Source organism: Sinocyclocheilus anshuiensis, unplaced genomic scaffold (assembly GCF_001515605.1).
Source record: "Sinocyclocheilus anshuiensis isolate Anshui unplaced genomic scaffold, SAMN03320099.WGS_v1.1 scaffold902, whole genome shotgun sequence".
Lineage (NCBI taxonomy): Eukaryota > Metazoa > Chordata > Actinopteri > Cypriniformes > Cyprinidae > Sinocyclocheilus > Sinocyclocheilus anshuiensis.
In genome coordinates, this window is record NW_015537974.1 from 774,439 (window position 1) to 797,720 (window position 23,282).

Sequence of the window (23,282 nt, forward strand, 5' to 3'; positions counted from 1 at the left end):
TATATATATATATATATATATATATATGTGTGTGTGTGTGTCTTGTAATTATTACAAGAATCATGCCTTATGGCCTGGTTCATGAAGGGTTTCTTTAAAGGATCTTAAAGGTTAAAGGTCACAGTATTCACTGGACAGTTTGTACATTCAGATCTTATATCTGAGAGACTGCAGTCTAATGAATGCTACAAATACGTCTTTTTCTTTGTCTTTGATATGCAGCAGAGGAGAGATTGCTCTAGGCTTATTTTATTGTACTGTCTTCTGAATACTCTGTCCTATCCACCTTTGACTAAAGTCTCTGTTTTTCACATGATGGTGCATCTCTCCTGTACAGCAGCAGAAACGCATCAGTGCTTGAGGTGCATGTCCCCCCAACACACACACATGCTTATGCACACCCTTCTGCTTAAAGTAGATCAGTCACCATGGTGATTGGGAGGGAGGGGGCTTAGGTGTAGCCCACAGTCACCAATCGTGGCAGACTGTTAAGGGAGGTTTGGGGGGGTTTCACCCTGCAGCCCCCAGCCCCCACCACCACACTCACTCCCATCCCATAATATTCTTCTGAAGATCAGAGGAATGTTGACACTGTGGACGCAGTTAAAACGAAGCATCTGTTCTGCATGGGCTACTATAAATGCTTGTTCCAGGTGATAGCCAATACCAATCCTGCAACAAGAACAAATTTTCTAGCATTGCCTTCCTCTCATCAAAAGAGCAGTGAGGACATCCAGTGGCGAGATGGATGGATGAGACGGTGAACTGCATCATTCACAAACAAAGAACATGAACTTTAGGTCCTGTAAACCAGAACAGATCGGTTCAATCTTAATTTAAAATCAACAAGACTTTAAAAAAGCAATGGTTTACAGAAAGTCACTCTGGCATTCATTCAGTTCTTACAGAACACTGCCTAAGTAAATCTGTATTTAATTAGCATGTATATAGAGTAATATGTAATACAATATATATCATTTGTGTATGTATAATATATACATGTTCAAATGCAAATAATTATCAAATAATATATATTTAAATTCAAATTATATATACAAATAAATAATAATAATATATTAATAAATTAATATAATATAATTAATCATTTTATTATATTTATATTTATTAATGAATAATTATTCATTATTGAAAAAAAATTATATAATTATTTATATTTACATAATTATTCAATTAATTATGATATTAATTGTTAATTATCTATACAAATTATGTAGATTAATGTTTAATATTATTGAATTGTTTAAAAATACACACATATATGCATATATACATAGATACATACACATTAACAACAAACATTATGCAAAATGTAATATTCTCAAATAATCAGTAACACTGTTAAACTGTAGTTCACAGTCCAGCGCAGGTGTCCACCTGAACCCCATGTTAAATCAAACAAAACAGCCACAATTAGCCACTGTGACATCTCAAATGAGAGTGTAGAACAGATTCCGACAGATTGGACACTTGATTTAAAAAGAAGGGATTTTATTTACGAGCATGTGTTGAGCAGATGGAGAGATGAAGAGAAGAGAGGCGCCGGACATGACATGAGGGTACAGGTCGTCATGGCGTTGCTGGGGGAGACAGTGCAAGACGTCACTGCAAAGGACAGCAGGACACAAACAGAGAATACGACAAGAAGAGGGGTGGAAAAAGTGCAAGGGAGGGGAGAGATAGGGGCACTGCTCAAATGGAGAGAAAGGCAGTGAATCTGTAAGAGGGCACAGTTATTTATTTGCTTGCTGAGGTGCAGGAGAGTTCAGCAGTAAAGACAGACTTAGGTGTATTTAAGTAAATAAATGGTTCTGTAAAATTTTCACAAGATCTACAACTATAGAAAAATTTCTAAGAAATTAAATTATGTATTGTAGTTTATATAATTATGTTAGGTCTGACATTTCTGAATGTTTAGGACAAAAATGTGTAAAAACGCATTATTGCAGTTAAAAAAGCAGCAAAATAATTTGATTATGTAATTAAGTCTAAAATTTCTGAATATTTAGGACAAAATGTATAAAAACATAATAATGCAGATAAATTCTTTTTTGAAGCAAACTAATTTAATTATATAATTAAGTCTGAAATTTCTGAATATTTAGCATAAATATGTATTAAAAAAAGAGTAATGCCGATATTAAACATTTTAAACCAAAATAATGCTCAGTTTTACAAATGAAATGATTAAATGCTTAAAATAAAAATAAAAAAATTTCAATATATTGAGCCATAAAAGCTAAAAGACTGTTAAAAATTAAGACACTTTCTGTTTATTGATGTCAAATGTTAGCGAAAATGTCCATAGTTATATAAGTAACTGCTCAGAATTTAGTTTTCTGATTGTTTTTAGATGCCACCTTGTTTAATAATTTGTTTTTAAACTGTGGCTTAAAGTTCACCCAAAAATGAAAATTCTGTTATCATTTACTCACCCTCAAGTTGTCAAAATTCTATACGAGTTTTCTTCTTCTGTACAAAAGAAGATATTCTGAAGAATGTCGGCATCAAACAGTTGATGGTAGCCATTGACTTCCAGAGTATGAAAAAAAATACTATAGTCAGTGGCTACCGTCAACTGTTTGATTACCAACATTCTTAAAAATGTTTTCTTTTGTGTTCAACAGAAGAAAGAAACTCATAAAGGTTTGGAACAAGTGAAAGATAAGTAAATGATGGCCGAATTTTCATTTTTGGGTGAACTTTCCCATTAACTACTTTTTGAGGGCCACAGTAGATCCATGAAATCCAAAATCTTGTTCTAATGCTCTCTCTCTCTCTCTCTCTCTCTCTCTCTCTCTCTCTCTCTCTGGTGATTTATTTGCCTCAGTTCTAATATTTGTCAGCACTGTGTTTCTCCTCCTTGTCTAAATGTCATCCCTTCTTCGAAGACAATATGGAGAGAGAGAAAAAGAGGGAGCAGGGCAGAGGGAGGAAAGAAAGTGGAAGGGGGGACACTCGTAAAAAGAGCAACAAAAGTTTGGGAAAATTAAACATTAGGCAAGACACGTTCACACAGGCCCGTTTCAGGACAGGTCTGAGCACCCTTCCCCTGCTGTTCTATCTATCAGGTTATTTATTGTTACGGAACATATTTCTCAGTCAATTTCCGCTGGCTTTCACACGCAACTCTTTTGTGAGAGTCTCAGGATTTAAGGGCAACATATTCTGATGCAGCCTTCAGGTAACAGATGCTCAAGTCACATGCATTGACAAAAGGAATTCCCTCTCTCTCTCTCTCTCTCTCTCTCTCTCTCTCTCTCTCTCTCTCTCTCTCTCTCGCTTACACACAGATGTATGCATTTAGACAGTGATTTGGCACTCGACTTTTGGTCACTTGCCCTCTTTTTGACGCATAACACAAACACACAGTCGAGCGTGTTAGCATTTGTATAATCCCACGCATCATCCTGCAGGACTCATTAAGCAGAGGTCACGTATTACGTCCTGAGTAAAGTGGACAATAAGTGCAAGCTCATCCCTCAGTGTTAATGTACTATGGCCAAAACTTTCACTCCTCCCCTCCCTGAGGTCTCCAACCCTCCCGCCCTTTATCCATCCTTCCTTTATAACCCCACAACCATCACTTCATCCACACTTATCTGTTTTTTTACCTTTGGATTTGCTCATTTTGGCAGACAAATTGGATTATTGGCAACTTTTTCCCCCCCACATATACTGATACAGATCTGGAGGAAATGGAAGTGCTTTCTTAGGATAAAAATATTATTGTGAAATATTTTTTTAGTTAGCTGGGACAAGGGAAAACTGATAGAGAATCGAAGAAAATGGGATATCATAAAAGGGTTCTGACCATTTATCTGTATAATTAATACATTTTTTTCCCTGTCCTGATTATTTTACTCAACCAAAGAGATATTGAGAGATAGATTTTTTTTGTTATAGATGACAATGTCATAAGATGAATATCTCTCTATGTGTGACAATAAGATTACAACTTAGAGGCATTTTATCTTCAAAACATAAGTGGAATTAATGGAAATTATTACAATAGATCAAGTTAATGATATATTGGGATAATTAGCAGATCTGAAACTTAATTTGAGCAGTTCATCGACAGGAATATTTTGGATCCTTTTGGAGCTCAAAGTGGTAAATAAATTTTTTTTTTGCCTTCTGTAGTGATTGACTTAGATTGATTTATTACATCATTTTTATTACATTAGAAATATCACATTTAAAACCTCTCGTTAATCTTTACATTGTAAAGACTGTCAAAACAGTTTGGTTTGAATTTCTTGAATTGCCTTGTTAAGATTGTATTATGCTCATTAAGCAGCAAATATATATAATATATTCTGATGCCAGTCATAATCTGTCAAAATGTAATTGCTATTATTCCAGTCATGCATATGAATATGCATAAAAATAGTGATTAACGATGAGCAGTTCAGGTTTTGTTAATTAAAATCAATTAATTTTGTATAATATCATAAAATTATATCACACAATAATGTAAAAATTAGCAATGTGATTTCCTGTCTATTGATTTTGACAGATATGAGGGGAACAACCCCAATGTAACGGGTACATCTGTAAGACTGAAAGAAACAAGAGTTGATCACTAATTCAGAGACAGACAGGTAGTCAGACAGACAGGCAATCTGATGCCAACAGTCTCCTCTGTGACTCTCCCGGGACGACTCCTCCTGCTGTTGCTATGGGCACCCCACCTCACCATGGCAACCAACTGGCTGTAAGTTAGCTTGTATGAAAGCGTTTGTTTGTTATGCCATAACTTGTAAAAGATGGTGACATATATCTTTCTCACACACTTTCTTTGTTTCTGCCTCTTCCTGCTGTTTTCAATTTACCTACAAAAGGTTGTCCTTTTATTTATATGTCTGTTTTTGTTTTTTTCTTTGATACTATTACATTTTTTGTTTTGGGTTTGATGTATTCTCCATGTTCTTTACTGTGCTGTATTCTCTCTGTAGTTCTCTGGCACGTCTGCCACGCTCACGTCCTGTGTCTGGTGCAGAACCATGTGGCCGACTGAGGGGGTTGACACCAGGCCAAGTCGGGGTGTGCTGGGCGCGGGGGGAGGTCATGGAGTCTGTGCGAAAGGCTGCAGAGATGGTCATTGAGGAAGTGAGAGAGACTGTGACTCACAATGACAATTTTGTGTACATACAGTACTGACATTCATTTTTTCAAGGACATGATGGTAAAGAATCATGTCAAAAATGTTTATACAGAAAGCTCCTGTCACCAAGACGGATTCCTTGTGTATGCAAACACACTTGGCAATAAAGCTCTTTCTGAATCTGATTCTGGCCACACAAAAAGTATTGTACATTTCTACTGTTATTGTCCCGATAAAAAACACAGTTAATTGAACTCACATAGACCATTTTTATTCTCTTTATTGTTTTGTGACAACTAGCCCCGGACACATTTTAGCCCACAAATACTCTTTAGACTAGAAATGAGCTTTAACATTTAAGCTTTAACAGTTTCATATAAATCTCTGACTTACAGCTATTTGTTGCATTTTAACCACTGCAGTGTCAACATCAGTTCCGAAACCGGCGCTGGAACTGTTCCACCACCCCTCGCGGGATCAATATTTTTGGACGAGTCATGAACCAAGGTTACAATGAAATGATGTCACAACATACAGTATCAGAACATAACATACTGGATTATGCCATTAATTTATGCAACAATTATCCATATAACTTTACCATCATGGCTCAGGTATGGGGTATAATCAACTAAAAGTGTTTAGTTTCAAATTAAATTTAAATTAGTTTAGAAGACCAATTGTTTTATAGGTAAAAAAAAAATACTTTTAAATATTTAGGGGGCCTCAGAAAACTTTCATGGGGGCATAAGGATGATTTAAAAGTACTTAAATTAATAATGAGTAATATATTAAAATAATCTAACTCTAATCTAAATATTTTTTAAAAATCAAGATATACACGGAAATCATATTTCTGTCCCCCCTCAATAAGTATTGTTTTTATTGAAGAAAATACAGTTCTTGATACTTGGGGAATCACCAAAATGTCAAAAAAGGGGTAAGTTAATTAATTTAATGTACCAACACTTCCAGCTTCTGTTGCTAAAAATTTGAATACAAGCAAAGTTTTCATAATTACAACAGAAATACCAGAAATATAAGCCTATATAGGAAGGCCTTCAAATATTGTGTTGGACAATAGGTGGCCTTCGAGTCAAAAAGCTTGAGAACCACAGTTTCAGAGTATTATTATTAAATGACTGATTATTAATAAAAGACCATTTACCAACATTCTTATTACATGCATCTCACAAAACACAATCAATACTGTCAGCATTAAAAAACAAGTTAGTTTAGTCCTGTTCCATTTATGTGCTGTCTTCAGGTACCCGTGAGGCGGCTTTTGTCCATGCTCTTTCATCAGCAGCAGTTGCTGTGGCTGTGACTCGGGGTTGTAGCAGGGGAGAACTGGAGAGGTGCGGCTGTGACCGAAAGGTCAGGGGGGTCAGTCCTGAAGGTGCGTAGTGAAACACCAATAATTCACATGAATAAAAACATGTCAAACATATGTCTCTCACTCACCCTTAGGTTTCCAGTGGTCAGGTTGCTCTGATAATCTGTCCTATGGCGTTGCATTCTCTCAGACCTTTGTGGACGAGCCAGAGAGAGCTAAGGGCATGTCGTCAGGGCGACCGCTAATGAACATTCACAATAATGAAGCAGGACGGAAGGCAAGCAAGATGTTTATCAAAACTTATCGTCAAATGCATATTGGTTTTCATGCTTTTTTCTATCTTTGTTCAGGCAATCCTCCATAACATGCAGGTTGAGTGTAAGTGTCATGGTGTTTCGGGGTCCTGTGAGCTCAGAACTTGCTGGAAGGTCATGCCTCCGTTCCGCCGGGTCGGTGTTGTGCTGAAAGAACGCTTTGATGGGGCCACAGAGGTATGTCACAGTGGCTCTATTCCAAAAACTACTGAGCTGCCTAGCTGACTACTGCCTACACAGGCAGCTGTCTTCTAAGGCAGAATCCTAACTAAGATGGAACCTCTTAAGTGACTGATTTGGAACCAAGTGTGTAGTGATCAGTGTTGCCAACTGCTTTCAATTGAAAGTAGCTAAAACTGGTTGCTAATGTCACTAGATGACATCACAATGGCAAATTTACTGATCTATATAAAGATTAATGTAGATCAGTGGGCAAGATGAGAACTTAGATAAGGTTTGTCCAAGCAGTTGCTATATTTGTCCCTCAATGGTAGGATCATACCATTATGTGAAAGAAGGAATGGGGACACATTCCGAAGATAGCGAGTGTAGTGGTATGCTGCGTTCAAGTCCTCCTGGGACACTCGTACTTACGAGTTGACAAGTCGTAATTACGACGTCAGGTGCGTTCAAGTCAGTTTAGTCGGCACAATTTTTTTTACTTGGATTTCATTAACTAGCTGCGTAAGAAGAACATGACCAATTTAAGTTTATAGGACAACTAAACTATCAATTTAAACAAAAATTTACCGTCAACTACAAACGTTGCATCCATCGATTCCGCCATGTTTCTCATTGACACGCCCCCAACTCGGAAACTCGGGGCTTAAAGAAAATTTTTTTTTTTTAGACCAGGATCCCAGTATAACTGATTTTCAGCATCAACAAATGCTAAAATACAGAGATTTAAAAAAGCTGTTAGCTAAATGCAACATGGCAAATCAAAATATTTTTCACCTATAGGTGCAAAAATTATAGATTTTTTTTACTTGGATTTCATTAACTAGCTGCGTAAGAAGAACATGACCAATTTAAGTTTATAGGACAACTAAACTATCAATTTAAACAAAAATTTACCGTCAACTACAGACGTTGCATCCATCGATTCCGCCATGTTTCTCATTGACACGCCCCCAACTCGGAAACTCGTGGCTTAAAGAAAATGTCGAGTTTCCTACTGGTAATAACGACTTTGTGGTGGCGTTCATGTGCGTTCAACTCGTAAATACGATCTATCCGACATGACTTGAACGCACTAGTACAGGCCAGGTACACACTAGGAAGGAAGGAAGACACTGCATTGTTGCAACATTGGTCCCCTCAGAGAGTCTTCTCAAAAACAGTACAAATAATCACAGAGATGAGAAATCGCATCAGCACATCCAAGCTGAGGCATCGGTCTTAATGTTAAGACTTTTGCCTTTATTTATCTGTTTGCTGTGGTTCTGTGTTCAATTGTTCAATTAAAGTTTTATTAAAATGTTAAATAATAGTAGACCTATCTGTGTATTTTTTTTTTGTAACGAAAAAAAAATGCATAAAAATAAGTCTTTTATGAAAACACTTAATAAAAAAATTGCTTACCAACACACAAACCATTCACAACTGCTAAATTGGGCTAAAATAGAAGGCTCCGAGTGATACTGAATAAAGAGCCATTTGGGAGCCGTAAGAGCCGGCTCTTCTAAGGGAGCCGAGCCAAAAGAGCCAAATCTTTGAAAAGAGCCGAACTTCCCATCACTACTTTGAGCCAGATATACCAATTTTATGTCCTGTGATTTTGGGGTGTAACATGAGCCTGGGCAGGTTTGGTTAGGTTTGGTTTGGCTGCGTGTGTGTTTTACCGATGCATGTGCGCCTGTCCACGTGCAGTCGAGATCCAACGTTACACTGGCAGTGGTAGGAACCCCTGGTGTTCACACACGTGTGCTGGCAGCCACCGTTATGCACCTGGCATTCGTCAATATCTGCGGAAGAACATATTAACACACAATTTAATACTGTGTTATGAAACATTCATCAGATTCAGGTAAGGCCTGGTATTAGTACGTCTTTAATTCACCTCTAATTTCTGCACACTAAATCGCTCCGAGTGATACTAAATAAAGAGCCATTTGGGAGCCGTAAGAGCGGGCTCTTCTTCTTCTTTTTTATTTATTTATTTATTTATTTTTTATTCAAGGAACAATAACACACAATAAAACAACATTAAAATAAGAAAAGAAAAAGATAGAAGGACAAATTACAACAAACAAAAAACAGTTGCCAGGGGGAGGAAAGTATAAAACTTCAAAACAAAAATACAAGATATACATACATACATACACTTGTACGTATATATAAAATCAAATAAATATATTGTAAAGTTCACAAACTTTCAAAGTTCTTACAGCTTTCTTATTCACAGAGTCTCTGATACTGTCAATATATATAAAAATTTCAGTCAACAAAACCATAAAATTGGGTTTTTTATTGGTAAATTTACACTTATGAATGTGAAATTTGGTCAATAGAATAAGTAAATTAATTAAGTAAAAGTACATTTCCTCTTGGTCAGGATAGTCAGTAAAACCAAAGAGTATATTTTCCCATAGGAGTGAAGAAGGTCTTACACTCTGAATATTTTCGCTAATAAATTTTTGGACCTTACACCTTAGTGTAACCGAGTATGTACAGTACCAAAATAAGTGCAAGGCAGTTTCCTCATACTCGTTACAAAAAATACAATTTACATAAGAGCGGGCTCTTCTAAGGGAGCCGAGCCAAAAGAGCCGAACTTCCCATCACTACTGTGCCAAGCATGTCCTTAAAAGGGAAGCCAAAACACTTTGATCGCCCCCTGGTGGCTGGCTGCAATATAGGTCATAAACCCACCCTCTCCATGTAAATGAATGGGTTCTGTGCCATACTAAAAAAAATCTAATTAGACTTCAAATATGGTTTCTGTAATTTTACGTAGTTCTTATCACACTGATGTATGTTGAAGTGTTTGGTTTTAGTTATTCAGACAAAAAGATAAAGGTACAAGACTATGTACTTAATGGCTTTAATGAGAGAGAACATCCCATGAAGCACTGCAAATGACAGTCAGATAAAAAAGGAATTAAAACTATTAAACTACTAAATATTAAACTAGTGTTTGAAAGCTGTTGACTATAGAAGTAGAAACCATATATTTTATGTTTATTGCAAAACAGCCTAAGAGCATAGGGAAAATGATTCGATTATAGTCATGGGAGTGTGCGGCGCTAAAGAGTTTTTAATCATTATTTCTAAGCACTGAATGTCCTTTGATGGTTTTTGGAGTTTGTCACAATGCATTCTCTGTGAAGGATACATGCAATGCTGCATTAGAATTTGGCCATATTGTTGAAGGCAGCATAAATATGTGTATCTAAGGTGAAGGGTCACGTTCGTACTTTCTGCTTAGGTACGGCTGACACGTGTGGGCTCTCGCACAGCTCTCCTTCCACGGGACCCCCAAGTGAAGCCACCAGCCGCACGGGACCTGGTTTACCTGGCTCCTTCACCAGATTTCTGCCACTTGGATCCAGACAATGGCATTTCTGGCACTGCAGGACGACGTTGTAATGGTAAAAGCATAAAAATCAGACAAAAAATTAACTTTGATCTTGTATTTAATTTCGGATTATTAATTCTCTAATAATTTCTCTGGTTTTATGTGTTATTTTATCTCTCTTAACCTTTTCTATTGTTCCACATCCTAGGAACCTCACGGTTGGCACCAGATGGATGTGAACTGTTATGTTGTGGCCCAGGTTTTCGAGCAGGCAGGGCTGAGGTGGTTCAGCGCTGCTCCTGTAAGTTCTCCTGGTGCTGCTCAGTTCGCTGCCAGCAGTGTAAGAACACAGTGCTCATACACACCTGCCGAGAATGAGACATACCTGGAAAAACCGCACAACCACACCAGAAGCACCTCATCTCATGCCAGCCTGCATTAATTACCACATGATGAATAACAAACCAGCTCCATTTAAAACATTCTGCATCATGTCTCATTTTTGGTGACTTTAAAGTTCTTTCAGATGTGACATTACATTATACAGTTATTTTATTCTGCAATTGCATTTTTGCTGAAAAGCAAAAGCTAGTGTTGAACTTGAACATACTGTACAGGCACTATTACATTTCTTAAATGCTCAAATACACATAAAATACAAAACCATTAACTAACTTGCTCAAAGCTCTTAAAAGGCTGAGATTAACCTCTGAATAACAGCAGAAAAATGTTAGTTTAGTCTTAAGGCCTTAGCATTAAATTCTAGTCAAGAGTTGCTCTCTCCCGGTTTACTGTATTTATAATTTCTTTTCAGTTTTGCTGATTGTGTTTATTTATTTGAGTTCATCATGCCTCATCTCTGGATGGAAAATTCCACCTGCAAACTCTCCGGCTTTAGCGGTTTTGTTTTGGCTCGTTCTGTTGCATAGAGGCTCATTTATTGCCATTGTCTCATTTTTATAATCTATATGGCCTAAAATAAAGTTGTTTGACATCCTACATGTGGAAAGATGCCGTTTTGTTCATTATGGATTGACACATTTTAAATTAATAAATTAAATTCAAAATGCTGGGGTCGGTACGATTTTTAAAAACGGTTTTAAAAGTCTCTTAGGGTCACCAAAACTACATTTATTTGATCAAAAAATACTTTTACAGTCAAAACACATCTTTTATATTTTTAAAAGTAATTTATTACGGTGATGGCAAAGCTGAATTACTCCATTACTCCAGTGTAACATGATCCTGCAGAAATCATTCCAATATGCTGATTTGGTGCTGGAGAAACATTTATTAGTAATGTTGAAAACAGTTGTGCTGCTTACTATTTTTGTGGAAACGTTTTTTTTCCCCTCAAGACTCTTTAATAAATATTAAGTTCAAAAGAACAGCATTTATTTAAAACAGAAATCTTTTGTAACATTAGATTTATGGATCCTTCCTGAATAAAAGAAGAAAAAAAAATCTTACTGACCCCAAACTTTTGAATGGTATTATGTGTGGCAAACACTAAACAATCAAGTAATTATTTAAAAACAGGATAGAAATACAGCTGTGTGTCAGTCGCACCACTTTTATTACAAATATAGTGAGATTCCAAACACCGCAGAACTTTACTAAGAAAAGGCCACATTTCAAACCATCTTCATCGGTTATCCTCATACTTTTTACTCATGACTATTAAGATCGGTTATTCAAAATATTACATTTCAAATTGTTATTTTATTATTAAATCACAATCAAATGGTACTCTAGCAAAAAAAATTATAATAATAATAACAATAAAATAAAAAGTCATTTAAAAAAAGCTAAAGTTTCAAAATGTCACCACTAAATTCATTCACCCATGAGAATAACAGTAATACATTTAATACATCATACTCAGTCAAAACAAAAATAAAAAAAATAAAATTAAGTTTTCTAAACGGCCAGCAGAAGGCACTGCATGGCTTGAGAGTAAATGCACTTAAGAGAGATTCTAGGAGCATGAAGCACAGAAGAGAACAGTCTGGCTCATACAGGAAGAAACAAATGCTTCTGAACTAAAATCCATTGGCTCCCATGCAAGTCCCAAACTCTCTTATATAACCATATAACACAGGTCACTCAGGAGGGGATGTGGCCATAGAGTGATTTCTATGGCCATAACACTCTGATCCAACATTAAAATTGTAAAAATATCTAAAACTGTTATTGTTTATTTTGTATATGTTCTGTTTCAATGCCATTGTCAGTGATTAGAGCTAATTATATGCCCAAACCAATCACGTTAGCTTGCTTTTGTGCCAGATCCAGTCCAGTACATATTAATAACAGTATATGAACCACATATAGCACTGAACCTGCCTACAGTTGTCATGTGAATCCAGCGTCTAGAACTGGCAAAAACGCAAAAACTAAAAGGCAAATTTGTCAAGAATCGCTTTTGTGCCCATTGCAATTTTGTGACGCTGTGAAAATGCTCAACTGAGGCGATTCAAGAAAGCAGAAATCAGCTTCTGCACACACACTATCCACAGGTTACAGAGCAAACAGCTGAGCCCTGCAGAAGTGCTCATCAGAGCAGTCAGCATGTTCGGCTTTACACTTGATGAAATTTGCTGTTTATAAACATTGTGTGCTAACCATTCTTGTGCAGCTTACAGCAAAGCATGTCAGAGAAAAACCCGGCGTTTGTCCAGCGAAAGCATTTCAAAAAATCATTTTGGATGCCGATCAGAAACCTGAAACATTTAATCTCATGTATTTGTGCCACTGTCACACTTTTTTGGGATCGATTACATGTAACTGACACTTAAAGCATTAAATTGGATCTACATGTTGCTCTGTAAGACATCACATGCGTAAAGTGCGCCTATATCTTTTCTCTTTTTTTTTTTTTGTCATTATACTCTTTGTTTGTAGGGGGTGTTACTGGTTCCAGGGTTCTCTAATTTCTTCTGTTGTTCTAGAAACATTTGGAAAGGCAGATAGTTTTTTTTTTGCTGTTTTGTTCCCATCATTTTTCCCAATTATAACTCTCTCCACTCCAAACCCCAAGCCTTAAAAAAAAACCCACCAGAATGTTTCTTTTTCTCTGCCTCTCTTGTTGGAGTGAGTGCATCACCCACTGCTTGTGTTCCTACAAAAGGACGCAGCGCTTCTTGGGTTTGGTCTCTGGAGGTTCAAGGGCAGCGAGTATCGCCTCGTCGAATACATTCTTCAGGCCTCTCTGTAAGAAAGAGATCGTAAAATGTCATTTGCAGTGGGTAATGTGGGTGATGATAAGTGAGTAGAGCTTTTATGTCATCACGGGTGTATGCGGCTGCTCTTTTTACCTGTGTGAGGGCGGAGCACTCCACGTATTTGACAGCTCTGAGGTCTCTGGCCAGCTTCTCCCCACTCTCAGGCGATATGGGGCGCTGCTTGTTTTTGGCAAGTTTTTCCACAGTGTTACTGTCATCCCTCAGGTCAACCTGAGTACCCACCAGAAGGAACGGAGTGCGTGGACAGTGGTGAGAGATCTCTGGTACCCACTTAAAGAAAGAGAGAGGAGAAAAAGGAGTGGTAAGACAGTGCCTAGAAAGCTACTCATAGCACAAACAGAACAAACAACCCAACAAACTTAAAAACACACTTTTTTCAAAATTCAAAAAAACACAGAAATTTTCAAAAATCTAAATTATTAAAACAAAAATGCATTCATTATACATAGCATATAAATATAATTATATACTAAAGTACAAGTTCAGTATGTTTTTTTAATACGTTTATTCTGCAAGGATGCAAAAGATTAAAAGTGACAACAAACATTTATAATGTTACAAAAGACTTCTATTTCAAATAAATATTTTGTGAACCTTCTATTCATTAAATAATACCATCAAACATTAAATAACTGCAGCCTTGGTGAGCATAAAATACTTCTTTCAAAAACTTTTTTAAAACCAAACTTTTAAATGTTAGTGTGTGTATAATAGAAATAATAATAAAGCTCATAAATTACTCAAAGTAATGAATGGCCCCTGTGGGGCCATGACATTATGAACTTGAGTTCTCTGTACTGTCCTTATCTTACAAATTAATCTGTGCTGCCTATTTTCACATACATTTTCTGCTTCAGTTCCATACCCCAAAAAAGGCTGCAGTTGAAACACAAAAATAAATGGTAAAATTATTCATTCTCCAAGTTAGACCATATTAAATGGTTTATTAAGCATTTTATTGCTTAAAATACAGCTTCTTAAGAAGACTGTGAAATGATATGGGAAACATGAAACCAGCACCACTTTACAGGAAATTGGTTCCTGTAATAGACTGTTAAATAGTAATTATATAAAAAACATTTGATCACAGAACGCTGCAATTCATCAATGATAATTGCATAATAAATACATCTATGTAATAATCTTAATTTACACGTATTTATTTACACTAGAAATCTGAAGAGAAAACCACTGACAAATATTCATCTGAAAGAACATTACAAAAATAACCCATTCTCCAGAAATCTGATAAGTCTGATAAGTGATCAGTTTAAATACATCACTGGTCTATTCACATGAGTTCCATTCTCCAAGTCCAGCAGGAAAATCAGGTACTGCTAAAGAGTGCTTTAATGACACTAAACAACATGAGACGTCAGTGTCATCAAACTAAAACCTGACTGTATGAAACATACAATGCTGTTAAAGCAAGTATCAACACTGTAATGTGTCTGTACATGAAACCATGCCATAGATATGGCAATGAAACTTTAAACGTTAAATTGTAGGGATGCTCCGATCAGGATTTTTGCAGCCGATACGGAGTACCGATTTCTTGTCATGGTGATCGGCCGATACCGATTCTGATGCTTCAAGCTTTGTATAGACGGTTTGATCGGGCACACGCGCCTGGCTCGAAGTTAACTTCCGGTCTGTGTATGTTTATCAGTCTGGATATGGCACCGGCTACAAACACAGTTAAAGTTAAGGTGATGAGTAGACTAAAGTTGGACTCAGGTGGTTGTGCTGTGGGATGGGTTTCCCATACATTTATTTATTTGTGGCGCTCGCCACAATATCAAAACTGACTGATTTTCCTAAAGGCTTCGTTGAATAAACATGAGCATGTACTAGGGATGTGCGGGTCTAGTCAACTAAACGGTACAGCTCCTACTAGTCGACACTGAAAACAATAGTTGATTACACGACAGAAAAAAAAAGAAAAACAAAAACAGGATTTTATCATTCACATTACCATCATTTTAACATTGCATTTAAAACATTTTAAATAAGTTAAAATAAAACGTTTGGAAGATAATACATTATTTTTAAAAGTTTGTCTGGGCGGAAACTACATTTTTACCTCAGACCTCACATGCGTTTTCTTCGTGTCAGTTGCGGCGAGTTAAAAAATGACCATGCAAAATACGAGAAGGTGTGGGATTATTTTGAATTAGAAGGAAACGGAAAAGTTTTGAGTAATTGTTAATAGGCCCTTTTCACAGTGACGTCAGCTAACTTCCGCTTTCCCGCAAAGCATATCTATCTGTACTTCCGTTATACCTTTACACCGGAGACTTCTCGGGAAAATGTAGGAAAAACTTGAAATATGAAAGGCGTTATTTAAGAGTTAAGACTAATAATGTTAATGTACTTACAGTCGGGTTCTTTTGCGAACGTTTTTCTGCATCTGCTTTAGATGGGTGGCTTGCTTGCCGCAACTGCTTGCTTTCAGATTTGTATGACGACTATGTGTTCACACAAAATATATACTTGAAACCTTTTCACTTGTTATTTCGGTTTATGTCATTCCTTGGATAATTTGTGAGTACACTGTGTAAATTAAATTCCCCCTATAGTTGGGCAATAAAAAGACAAACAACGTGATTTTGTTTTTATTTACTATGGGGAAATGACACGGACACATGTCATATTTTTTTTATATTAAATCGTTTTACTACATGGCAAGTTTCACATCCATAAAGGCAAGTGGTCTGAAAAGAAACTCATTATCCAGTTCAAGAATATGGCTTAATATTGAAACAATACAAAAAGGACAGCCGCGTAGTTCTACAGAACTTTGGACTACTACAATTACTTAAATTCCTCCATTCAATTTCGCTTTAACTACATGTATACGTGTTTTTACTTTTTTAATAATTATTTATCAATATGATCGATCGTATTTTATTTTCATTATAGGCTATATGCAATGTGATCTTTAAAAAACAGCTGACCTGCGTTTTATATTTATTTGGTGATAGCGCTTACTATGCTGGCGGAAGTAAGAATACCCTGCTTCGTGTCAGAACGGAAGTTGCGTGACGTCATGTGAAAAGGGCCTATCGCCTCAGGTCCCATCTTTCACCAGACCACGTTGATAATTTCACTGAACAAATAACGCATGGTCTGAGTAAGTAAAATGAGCATCGTTGCATTGTTTTGTTTTTAGACGATATAGCCTACACGAAGTACGTTTTTAAAAGCCATTTTAATGCTATTTCTTGATAAACCTTCCTATTGTTTTTGACTTGTGTTTTAATATGTTGGCTAACGTTATATGAAGATTTCTGTCAGGCTATTGATTGATTTTCCATTGTTCTGCATTTCCCCAGCTGATTTGAATAAATAAGCTATGCTTTGACCAATGTTCAGTGTATGTTGTTTTTTATTTCTTTTTAACGACCACCTAAAATGAAATGATGATAACGCGAGGCAAGTGTGCGGCAAGCGGAATTCATTGAGGGATTTGACAGTGTGATTCATAGATTAAGTATTTCAAATATAGGCTATTATGTATGCTACACGCACGCACAGAGGGTTTTTTTTTCTTACCATCTTTTGGGGGTTTCTTGCTTTTAGACTAGTCGGATACAAAACTTTCGTTTAAACGACTGTCAAATTAGTCGCCGCGCACATCCCTAGCACGTACTGCAGGTACTGTTTTTATATCAATGTATTTCTAAAGGAAGACTATCATTAGAAAATTTTCGATGTCATTTTCATTTCATCTTGCATGTTATATGCCTGATAAATAGGGATGGGTATCGTTAAGGTTTTAACGGTGTTACTACTCTTACCAATAATGCTTATCGATTCGCTACTTTAACGGTATTCTTATCGGTACTTTTTGCTTTATATATATATATATATATATATGACAAATTAAGAGCTGAATTAACATTGCTTTATATTCTGAAATGTAAAATAAACATTTAATGAAATGAATATAAAACATCAATTTGTAAATGCACCAGTGTGCAGGCATTTTTTGTTTTATACATAAGTTAAGATACAGTAAGAACATGAACAAAGAAACAAAGTAAAACAAACTGACAAATACAATAAAACAAATATACAAATGAAATGAAATAAACAGTGCTTTCATTTTTCCATGAAGGTCTACTAACATTACTGTTCAGGTAAGTAATTAAGTATTACAAGTAAGTTAAGTAATTACAATTTTCACTGTATGTATTGATAGATTAATACTTATTAAAGCTATAACGTAATTCAGATTAAGAGCTGTGAGTGATTTTGTCTTTGCATTTTGTTGTTTGATTAACTGATGGCCCAAGCGCCAGTCTGTCACGTTAAGACAATATATTGACACACATCGGATTTTCTCCCAACTGTTCTCGTCCACTTAAGACATAAAATGTGTTTATTAAGTAAATACTCTCCACACCGGCCATTTTGACATATTTTGTGTGTATTTCATCGTTTGGACGCGCCCGAAGCTCAAAGTGTAAATAGCTTGTCCATTTTGGAGCGCGTCGCGTGCACACATGGGGAACATGTGCGGATTGTGCTTTCGACGTTTTATTATCAAACATGTCCCGCAATTTAGCAACAGTATAATATAAGACGGCCTTTTTTCAACAATCACCGATTGTGCTGATTCTGACTTTTAAGTTTGGGTTTTGAGGAGGAATGTATGCGCACCGCTGTGAAGGGAAAAAAGTTGCGCTAGAAGAAACGCGGCTATAATCCTTATAAGCCAAAATCTAATAAAAAAATAAAAATAGCATAAAACAGCCACAGGCCTAAAGTGTAAGAAGATGTTTGAATGTTTAGTTCTCTCCTCTATCATAATTAAGCAGGCATTTCATGTTGCGCGTGCTGACGCTCCTCCGCACGAGCGCGATCTCGCTTCTGAGTTGCGAATAGCAAAAATGCATCATAGACAAATGTTTGAATATTATTGCATATAAAAACAGCTGGCAACTCTGGTGAGATAGAATTTGCAAGACAATGTATCTATAGCAATAATAAATGTATGTGTGTTTTCTTAATTTCTCCAGTACCGATAGCAGAACCGTTAACGTCAGAGCTTATCGATACTCCGGTCTTTCATAATTTAGCCCCGGGACTGATTAAATACCGGGTTTCGGTACCCATCCCTACTGATAAAGCAGCGTTTGTGAGCTCAGCGCTGCTTTGTGTACAGACGTTACCGGGGAAACCTCTGTTTCTCCTGCTTTAAAGCACCTCCTGCTGGCAGAGAATGAATTTGCATTTTCAGTAAGTCTGTCTGATTTACGCAGAAAACATATTTTGCTTTTCCTATATCCACGGGCGCTGCAGATAATCCATGGGTCGGGTAATAAAAAATGCTTTCTGATTATTTGCGGGTGGATAAAATAAATCATAAATGATGCAGATATTAACTACATTTTTTTCCATGAGGCAGACGATTTTGTGAGTGTGTGTGTGCGTGTGTGTTCGTTCGCCTGATCGGGAAGTTGCAGTGACAGAAACGGTGACATTCCAGATAAAGTTTGAAAGGTGTAAAGCCTGTGTTAATGCTATTGAGTAGGCTAATATGGCCAAAGAAGATATTTTGTTTTATAGCAGCCCATCAGCATGTTATGTTACCGTTATCCGTTACGGCTCTGACGAGGTTTTGTTCCGTCCTCCACGCTGTGACAACTCACAAAAGACTATTTATAGCCAAGCAGTGCAGAGAGCCGCTTCAGGAACGTGCCTCGGCTGGCCGGTATAAACACAAGCATTAGAGCGGCCGCGATCAGCTCCAGTTCCCGTGGAGCCGTAACGCGCCGCAGACGCGTGCAGTGAGGTGCAGATCAGCTCTAACGTTACTGAATCTGCTGTTAAAAATTAACCATCCACTCATCATATCATCATGCAAAACATACAAAAAACATACGACAAATAGCAAATTTTTCAGCGTTTCTCGAAACGTAATAGAATTTCCACACCGGCGATGACATGACTGCGGCGCCAAATAATTTATGTCCCCACGCATAATGTACGTCGTTATGCGTTGACGTCATCAAATTGCAATTGGTTTGTGAGATCGGCCAAGTGTAGTGAGTACTGATCGAGTCATAAAATGTGATTATCGGGCGATACCGATCTCCGGCTGATCGATCGGAGAAAGGTGGATCTTTCATGTTCTGATGTCCCAAACAGTGAGACCAGCAAGAAAGCAGAAAGCATTTGATGAACACCTACCTTCTCTTTCACATTCTCAAAGGAGGAAGGAGAAACAACAGAGAAGCAAACAAGGAAGACGTCTGTCTGCGGATAGCTGAGAGGCCGAAGTCTGTCGTAGTCTTCCTGACCTGAGAAAACAAGAACAGACGCAGTTCATTAACGCCTCTCTTCAGCTCTGAGAGTCATTCGAGATGAACACAACAGTTAAGACTGAAGAGAAATCCAATCTAACTTAAAAAAGCTAGAGATAATTATAAATTAATGTAGACTATGTTTAAAAGTTGGGTGTCGATAAAATATTTAAATGGTTTTGAAAAGAAGTCTCTTATGCTGACCAAGGTTGCATTTATTTGATCAAAAATACAGTAATAACAGTTATATTGTGAATTATTACCATTTAAAATAACTTTTATATTTTAATTTAAATTTACTTAAAACATTTTTATTATTATTAATGTTTAAAACAGTTGTGCTTTTTAATATTTTTGTGAACACCATGATACATTTTTTTTTCAGGATTATCTGAATAGCAAGGTGAAAAGAACAGCATTTATTTGAAACATGCAAGCTTACTGAATAAAAATATTTATTTCTTTAAAGAAAATAAAACTTACTAACCCCAAACTTTTAAACGGTAGTGCATCAACAAAGATGGTGGAATTGTGTGTAGGTGAGATGTGATTTCCACCCTATTATACCACTTATAAACTGAGATTGTAGTATCAGTATGTATATAGTAAGTCAACATGCAATTTGAAATCCTATTAACATTTTTTAACGAGTCTCAGTCTGAGCAAGCAGGTCGGATATAAAATTGTTTTTAGCGTCTTCAGAGCATGTGTAACATCATAAAATATGCATACTATTGTCTAAAGCTGTATCTTTATCTCACTTGTCCTTATATACCGAATTATGTGATATTCACCAAATAGTGAATAGTGAATGAGTCAGCGGATCTGGTCACAGTATGAATGGATGCATAAAATGCCTGTCACTTGTTTTCCCATAAGTTCAGCACCATTTTTCCAGTTTTTCAATAGTGACAGCTATTGTCTCACGTCTGTTGGCATCATGTTGACATTTAAATCACTATTATGGTAACCAAATTTGATATACTAAATACTGATTATACTGGCCAACCAAAAAAATAAATACTTAAGAATGACAGTGTGGAGAATCAAATTAGATTTGTCAAGTGTAAAGAAAGCCCCAGACTGCATTACCTGCTGTGTCAAAAAGCCCCAGTGTATACGGTTCACCTCCAATCATCACTGTGACAGCATAGTTATCAAAAACCTGCAAACAAACACAAATGTATCTCATTCACACATAATGTAATTTTAGTTCAGACAATATACAATATACAATACTAATAATGTTTCTAATCAATCTAATCAAATATCCTGTGAAATACTCGTGCATTAGAGTTCCTAGTCTTAAACAGCACAAAGCACACAACACACACAATAGCTAGCATTGTTATTGATAATCATTGGATCACTGTGCCCCCTCCCACCAAATCCCTGACCCAGAGCCCACCACCCTTTACTCCGTTACCGTGGGAACATATTCAGAGGGGAATTTGTTGGTTGTGTATGAGATGAGGAGGCAGGTCTTTCCGACAGCTCCATCTCCAACCACAACACACTTTATGGTTTGCATCTATATGGCGAGAGACAGAGATTGAAAATCACGTTATTACTGGTACTGGCCCTCGTGGGATTCAGAAATAACCTTTGAGTGAACCATTCAGGAATCATGTGTTTTGAGTAGTTCCAGCGTTCACTGTTTCCACTGTTACACAATGAGGCAAGTTGAACGCATTTACCAGAATTGCCAATAAAGTAATGTGATTTGATTTCAGAGACAAGAGCAGGCATAGAGAAATACATCTACAAGAATGTGTCCTGTCTTATTTGCTTCCGCATATTAACGCCGCTGAGAGGAAGACTCGACTTTGTCACTTTGTCGTACTCGCACTAACAATATCGCCTGGTTTTCAGTTACATTACCGTTAACGTTAGTGAATGGTTTTATTTTGAAATTAGACCTTATTTAAAATGTTCATCCTTAGTAATTACTACATTTGGAGTCCAATTAGGGACGATAAACCAAACGAATACCAGGTACCTTAAAAGTAAAACACTAATGAGCTTGTTTGTCGTTTATTTAAAGCCGATTTTTCTAAACATGACAAGACACGTATCTTATCCATCCTACTAGTAGTATTTTACATTAGAATACGTTTATTCCGTTCTCTTCCCCCACCAAAAAAAATTGAACACTTCGCCTGATAAATCTACTTAATTGAATACTATAGTAAATGGCGAAGAAATGCGTAGTTTGTGGTGATTACAGAAAACTAAATAAATCTTGACGAGATTTGTCAGCAGTGAAATAAATCAAAGTTTTGTGTAACGAAGGCGACAGGATGCTGCGAGGCTAAGCTAACGCGCTAGCACTGCTGAGAGGGCCACAAATCATCCTAAATCAAAATTACTCAACGGTGAAGCCTGACTTAAAACGTGTACTGTTTAACGACCGTTTGACAGGTTAAAAGTCAAATAAAATAATGTTACAGATTGAAAATTACTTACCGTTCCTCTCCGGCGACTAGGCGTTGGTTACGTCCGGGTGTGAGAGTATCAATCTGACGTGAATGAAAGCGAAAAACGTCTAGTCGTAGTTCCTGCGACATCTAGCCTGCCCGCCCAACACAGGTTGCAGAGGGGCCCAGTGACAGCTTTTCTCTATGGTTACAGACATAAGAGGGCTTTTTGACATTGGCTGTATTGTAAACATATTTTATGAATACATCCAAATGGAATATATTCTAAAGACACACATACACAAACTAGAACAGTGAAGAATGGAAAGAATAAAAGCTAGTAAAATGCGCCTATTTCACATTTTACTTTACATACAAAGTAATAAATAAAATATATGATTAAAAAAATCGTAATAATTTAAATGAACACATTAGATGGCTACTAAACCCACACATTGTGTAGTTACTTTAGTGTTATAACCCCAAACGGGTGCAAGTTAAAGGAGAACAAGTTGAATTGTGTGCAGACAAACCGCTATGGCTAAATATTTGAAGAGCAATAAAATGTATATTTTTGAAAAAAAACAAAAAACAAATAAAAACTAAAATGCAATACAATTAAATAAGCTTGTCAGTAGGATCTACTGGACAATCACGTGACTGAATTTGGGAACGAGTGAAAAAGGTGGCTTTACTTCTGTCGATGAGAGCTTCTTTGCTCACGTCCTGTGTACTGCCATCTAGCGATGCGACAAAAGGACAAGCATTAAGCGCTATTATTTTTCTGTTTAATTTTTTCTGTCTAAAATTCATTATTCAGCGTAAAATACATAAAAAAATACACTCTTCGCGTTGGTAGTTTGGTAGGCCTTGGTAGAGTGTACTTGATTTTGCATGTGCTTGTACCACACCATAAATTATATGTGTGTATTTATATATATATGAATATAAATATGTATATATATATATATATATATATATATATGAATATAAAAAAAAATATATATATATGAA

General features: G+C 36.5%; 2 protein-coding genes across 2 annotated transcripts; one reads left to right on the plus strand and one right to left on the minus strand.

Annotated features, from left to right (window-relative positions):
* The first annotated feature begins 4,540 nt into the window (after positions 1–4,540).
* On the plus strand, positions 4,541–11,460 carry LOC107671942 (protein Wnt-4-like). The gene is made up of 8 exons (XM_016464955.1): positions 4,541–4,735; positions 4,977–5,130; positions 5,548–5,632; positions 6,393–6,524; positions 6,596–6,738; positions 6,812–6,952; positions 10,206–10,368; positions 10,504–11,460. The coding sequence occupies exons 1-8, from the start codon at positions 4,647–4,649 to the stop codon at positions 10,671–10,673; spliced, it is 1,077 nt and encodes a 358-aa protein (XP_016320441.1). The 5' UTR covers positions 4,541–4,646; the 3' UTR covers positions 10,674–11,460.
* A 1,544-nt stretch (positions 11,461–13,004) lies between these two features.
* LOC107671972 (cell division control protein 42 homolog) lies at positions 13,005–22,415 on the minus strand. The gene is made up of 6 exons (XM_016464993.1): positions 22,318–22,415; positions 21,278–21,382; positions 20,944–21,016; positions 19,739–19,848; positions 13,613–13,810; positions 13,005–13,506 (listed from the first exon to the last, which is right to left on the minus strand). The coding sequence occupies exons 2-6, from the start codon at positions 21,380–21,382 to the stop codon at positions 13,417–13,419; spliced, it is 576 nt and encodes a 191-aa protein (XP_016320479.1). The 5' UTR covers positions 22,318–22,415; the 3' UTR covers positions 13,005–13,416.
* Between the last annotated feature and the right edge of the window lie 867 nt (positions 22,416–23,282).